This window comes from Macrobrachium nipponense, chromosome 14, assembly GCF_015104395.2.
Source record: "Macrobrachium nipponense isolate FS-2020 chromosome 14, ASM1510439v2, whole genome shotgun sequence".
Taxonomy (NCBI): domain Eukaryota; kingdom Metazoa; phylum Arthropoda; class Malacostraca; order Decapoda; family Palaemonidae; genus Macrobrachium; species Macrobrachium nipponense.
This window is the reverse complement of record NC_087207.1, coordinates 63,098,047-63,104,046: the sequence shown is the minus strand read 5'-3', so window position 1 is coordinate 63,104,046 and position 6,000 is coordinate 63,098,047. Positions and strand designations below refer to the sequence as shown.

At 42.4% G+C, this 6,000-nt stretch overlaps 1 protein-coding gene and 1 pseudogene across 1 annotated transcript in view; both read left to right on the top strand.

Moving 5' to 3' along the window:
* LOC135226561 (laminin subunit beta-1-like) overlaps positions 1-6,000 on the top strand; it is a gene marked incomplete in the record, with an annotated part of 308,726 nt that overhangs the window by 208,307 nt on the left and 94,419 nt on the right. Inside the window, 2 exon segments of the mRNA XM_064266238.1 lie at positions 1-99; positions 372-596. Coding sequence (XP_064122308.1) covers positions 1-99; positions 372-596 — 324 coding nt within the window.
* On the top strand, positions 5,090-5,207 carry LOC135226618 (5S ribosomal RNA; annotated as a pseudogene).

The following is a 6,000-nucleotide window of genomic DNA, read 5'->3' as shown; positions in this document are numbered from 1 at the left end:
GTCCTGGAACAATTGACTCTGGTCATAGTTTTGCCTCACGGTGCTTGCTGGATCCACGCACTAAAGATGTTATTTGCGAATGTGAACTTGGATATGCAGGTTGGTATTATGAGATAATTCATGACCTTTATAGCAATGAATACATTCTGGAGAATGGATTAGTAAGTGGAAATTATTTGCACGTGTTTTCAAATACATACTTAGTTGTGTTACTGTTAATGGAATAAACACAGTACAGTCAAGCTTCAGTTGTATTATTGGAAAAAGGAAATGGCCAACTAATTGAATTAAAATAACATGTATTTATATAAGAATCATGTACCTTTATTTATTTTTGAAGCTTTCAGGAACTTTCTTATTGTATATTTCAGGTGCAAGATGTGATGTTTGTGCTGATAATTATTATGGCAATCCAGAAGTTCCAGGTGGCAAGTGCACGCCCTGTGATTGTGGTAATAATGTCGATATCTCCCGTTCTGGAAACTGTAATTCTCGAACTGGTGAATGCCTTCAGTGCCTTTTCAATACGGCTGGCTTCAACTGTGAAAGATGTAAAGCTGGTTATTACGGTGATGCATCAAGTCAGCAATGTAGAGGTTAGTTCAACTTGTATTTTTTTGTATAATTGGTTATGTATATGTCAGATTCTTCTTTTAACATATTCAGAAAATATTGTCTATGTTATGCCATATTGCAGCAGTGGTAATTATGAGGACAAAGTTCTTCATGTTCCTAAAGATAATTGGAATTCATTACCATGTAAAGTTGTTATTATACAAGAATACAGTGGACTTGTTCTTCATATTAGTGTCAGTATTATTTTAATGAGTGCCAGAAAAGGTTGCTTTTTATATATCTTCATTGGTAGAGCAATGTATAAAGCATCTATAAGGCTTATACTTACTAATCAAATCAGCAGATATGGGCATCTACAAAGAAATTTGAGGTATTGTGACTACAGAATGCCGATGTTTCTGGCAAGAGTAAGGTGGGGAAACAATGTCAAAAGTGACGAAGTTGCTGAAATATGTGGTGTCCATCCGTCAACTGAGAAACAGACTGAGATCTCAAAAATTGAGAGAATTTTAGACATGTGATGAGATGGGATAAGGAACACAAAAATGTATTAGTTATTGAGGTAGCAAGTGAAGACCAGGGAAATGTAAAGAAAAAGGCATAGAAAAAATATTTCAACACCAACAGTTGAAACTGGGGATACGAATATAGAAAGAAACACTAACACAACAAAGGTTATTACAAGCTTACTAACAAAGGTAAATGCAGAATGGTATCTCCTATTTACATAAAAAGATAGAATCTTACACTGCATGAACTGGGGGAACAGTGAGGCAATTCAAATACTTGCTAGTCAATTTGGCAATTCGATGCGCTGGCTTCATAAATGTAGAGCGGCAATTGCCGTCGTCCTCTTGACTCCGTATTGCAGAAACTAGTCTACTTGAAAGGCAGGAACTCCCCAAAACCTGTAGCAGGACCTTTTCTTCTCTGAAATGTGCTTGACATCGAGAAAACATGGCTGTCCACTCCTGAAGACGACTAGACCAATATCCAACCAACTATCGAACAACTCTTCTTTTGATTGATACTTCGTCGGTTCCTTCGTCTCTAGTCTCTCTCTGACGATCACTACTGCTGATCTCTCACTGATAATCTGATCTGTGGCTCTTACTGAGGATTTCTCTCTGTGACTAACTTGTGATCTCTCTCTTTTACGATCTCTCTCTCTTCTACGATCACTGTTTGCTCCTACTTCCTCCGTCGTATTTATACGCCATCCCGGGGGCGGGGCCTACGGCGAGCGTCACAGGTTCCTGAGATTGCTAGAATTTCTTAGATGAATCTAGACGAGGTATTGCATCAGAAATCGCGGCGTTTCTCACGTCCCGACGAGATCCACAACACTCCTGCTGATTCTAGAACCATCATGATAACAGGCACCTCCAACACATTGCGCTAACGCCTCCTTGCTGCCGAACTTCTCGAAAATGCGTTCCTCCTTCCTTTATCTTTCTTTGCTAGGAAGCAATTACCATCACAGTCATCGAGGAGTTTCCCTTTCCATGGTCTATCCAGAGCTCCATGGTGACCAGACTAATGTCAAAGAATTCTCTTTTAGCTGGTCTTGTGGCTGGATATTGTATCGTAATAAATGGACTGAGGATAAGAGGGCACTTTCTCTTATCCTCAGTGAATGCTCAAACTCAGTTTACCTATGTCAAAACTCAGAAGAAGTGGCTATGCGCCTATGAGTCATCATATTGTTTACAGATGACCAAACATGGACCATGAAGCCATCCCTTTCTATTGGTCAATGCATACCTTACCCAAATCCCATGTCTTTTCATAGGGGGAAGTGGGAGGGCTTTGAGGACTGAACATCGATTTACTGTCACAGACGCTTAGGCAATAACCGAACCCCTGCCGTTAACCTGTAAAGTAAGATAAAAGCCTTATTATTAAAATAAACAGCAGAATAGTAAAAGCTTTAGCACAATTTTGAGAGTTGAAAGTTATGTAAATTAATAAAGAAACAGTTCAGTGCTTAATCTGGAGGCCAAAACCTGGAAATCAGTATTTCCATTTTGCACTGATATATCTGGAAGTATGTTAAACTTCCATCCATTATACTAGTGAGCTACTGTATTTGTTAAGTTATTCCTACTCAACTCTGGCACTCCAATCTCTTTCAGAGCCAGTGTAGTTCCAGTAGCACAGGTTTCTATGGATCCTTGTACATTCCTGACTGCAGTTTAAGTTTCAGAAGACCTTATGGACAGCCGTGCCTGTGACGGGCCCCAAGGTCATGCATCTAAAGATGTTTTGTTGATAACTGACTTCCATGATCAGACCACTTTCCTGAGAGTGGGCAGTTGCAGTGTCTTCTCCAGGTGTTCTTCATAGGATGAAAATTGAGGCCAAAGCTGCGAAGAAAATGAATATGTGGCCCCAAAAGGGAGACGACTTCTCATCTTAGGGGCAACTTCAACCACCTTCACATGTTCGGGACTGTTTCCCTTGTATAAGAGATGATCCCTGGCCATGCACTTCTCTCATAGCAGCACTTTTCATGGCAGTTTGAATATGACTGATCTCCAGGACCTGTACGCGTGTCATCTCTTCTTTCCACAGATCGTTCAAGGCCTTCATCGTCTGTTGAGTCTTCGGTCTTTAAATTGGCTCGAAAGAGTATTACACCTCCCTCTCTGGCTCCTCCAACCACTCTCAATGACTCTGTTGTAACATTGATTGGAGTCGGAAATTATTGTGTCAAGTGTTCGAAACTCATCAGTACTGATCCATTTATGGGGATTATGCAGGGAACCAAGAGTGTGCCAGATAGAAATGTCAGAGCCAGGACCGATCCTCTTCTCTTTCAGCTCACCCTCAGTATGACATGTATGTGGATCAATTTAGCCACTGGGCATGTGTACAACCAAGATTTGCGATAGATTTGAGAGATGTCAATTAAGTTCTTCAGTCCTGTTTGGACCACAGATGCAACTGAAGGGTCCCTTTCAAACCCTCTTCCCTTCACAGAAGAGGAAGTACGGGTAAGAGGAAGGTATAAGATGCTAAGACGGCTTTCCACCCCATGTGTGGCTGCTGGTGGGGAGTGCCTGTAGCCTTAAGCATCATATTACATTGGCTGAAAAGTGGGTAGTAGATGTCCTTCTGTAGGATATCAACTAGCCTTTGAGTTCAAACCACTCCTCATCAACCATCTAGTCCATGTCCACAAATTTGTTCCAGCTTGTTGAAGAATCTCTCCCTGTAAGAAAATTGAAGGCAATGCTGAATGAATACACTGTAGAAGTTGTAACAATCTGGTTCCCGATTTCTTCAGCTGTTGCTCTCTCGAAGAGAAAGTGATGCTTAATTGGAAATCAGACATAGATCTCTCTGTCCTTACCCATTGCAACAGACTTAGTTCAAGATAGAAACAATACGCTCTGTACTTGCAACTATCAGGGAGTCCCAGCTTGAATCCTTCTTTAGATTTGAGGGACAATTGTGTCCGATAATTACCTGTCAGTCTTACTGGAAGTCTCTCTGCTTCATTTCCTGGGGAGACTTTGTATCTTTTCAGAACAGATGGCTCCATGCCTATCTCTGTTGTGAACTTCTGACCTCTCCCTCAAGTATTCACATGACTTCTCACTTTGTCTTCAACCATGCCACTTTCGTTTAGGGTATGTTTCCTAGTGTATATCGATGATCAATTGGTCCTGGTGAGCTCTCATGTGCAGAGTCTCTAAGACAGGATCAACTTCTCGGATTTGGTCACAGCCTGAGCATTGCATGGACTTGAGAAGTCTTAACTCTCACCCAAGCAAGAATAAGTATTTGCGAGGCTAACAGATACCGCAGCGAGGTTGTCCATGTCTCAACAGGCAACAAGCTCAACAGTTGCGAGCTGTTCTTGGTCTCCTGTCGTCACCAGGGAGACCAGTTCTTCAAGGGCAGCTTCTCCTTCATTCCCTTAAATGCGGATTGAGGTATCCTGGTTTTCGACAAGGGACTTCCTGTTCCTTCCCTTCCTCTCTTAGACAAAGAGAGACAGGACTTAACTTAAGGGTTAGACAACAGGTGCCTCAAGGCATCAACTGCAGTCACCTGCACCTCAATAGGTTGGGTTGGGTTAGGTTGGGTACCTAACCTAGTTTAACCTAACCTAACCTTCACTTCAATATCCTGGAACTTCTTGCCTCTTCAAAAGCCTCGGGATCTGAGGATAGGCATTCCATGGTGTTGATATACAATGGTACCACAGCACTAGTTTCATAGTCAACAAGAAAGGCGACTAGTGTCCTCTCATCTCCTCAAATTGCCGGTGCAGGTGCAGAGGCATTAGCACACTCAGCACAACAGTCAGTCAGACACATATCAGGCAAAATGGATGTAATGACAGACAATTTTGGTCACTAGGGTCAGTGTTAGGGACAGTTGGTCTCAGGACCTCAACATTCTGAGGAAATGTTTGACCCTGGAAGATGGCCGAGTTAGACCTTCTTGACACACCAAAGCTGTTACTGTTCGGCTCTGTCTTTCCTGATCATTGGCATAAACAGCCAACAGCCATATAATGTTGAAAGCCCTGTTTCTCTTCCAATCAGCAAAGTTAAGCAGCATGGGTCTGGTCAGTACTAGGATGGGTGAACAACTGGGAATGCCAGATGCTGTTGGCATCTATGAGACATCTTTCATATCCAAGGTACAAGTCTTAAGGCGTACACCTTCTGCCGTTCAGTGTGATTTGCCAGGTGATTAACAGGGTATGATCATCCTGAATCTAAGGACCACCGGTCGTCTGCATTAACGGCTAAAGGACTTGAACTTCAAGTCTGAGTGCCTATGACACCTTAGTTATGGCTCAGCCAAGAGATGATGTCCAAGAGCACTATTTCTTCAATGACAGCTTCTCCTTCATCCCCTTCAATGCAATTTGAGGGATTTCCCATTCCTTCTCATCCTCTCTTTGAGAAAGAGAGAGGACTTAGCCTAATGATTAGATGATAGGTATCTCCTTTGGAGTGTCATTACATGCTTCCTCTCCAGAGATACTTTGTACCTCAAGGCATCAACCAGAACTGCAGTCACTTGTGCCTCAATAGGTTGGGTACCTAACTTAGCTTAACCTAACCTTACCTGCACTTCAATATTCTGGAACTTCTTGCCTCTTTAAAAGTCTCAGGATCTGAGGATAGGCACTTCTATGGTGATGATAAGCAACGGTACCACAGTAGTTTCATAGTCAACAAGAAAGGGGGCTAGAGTCCTTTCATTTCCTCAAATTGCCAGTGCAGGTGCCCCTGTAGGCAGTAGCACACTCAGCACAATGGTCAATCAGACACATACCAGGCAAGATGGCTGTAATGACAGACCATTCTGGTCTCTAGGGTTGGTGTTTGAGACAGTTGGTCCCAGTACCTCAATATTCTGAAGGAATGTTTGGCCTTGGAATACGGCCGAGTTAGACCT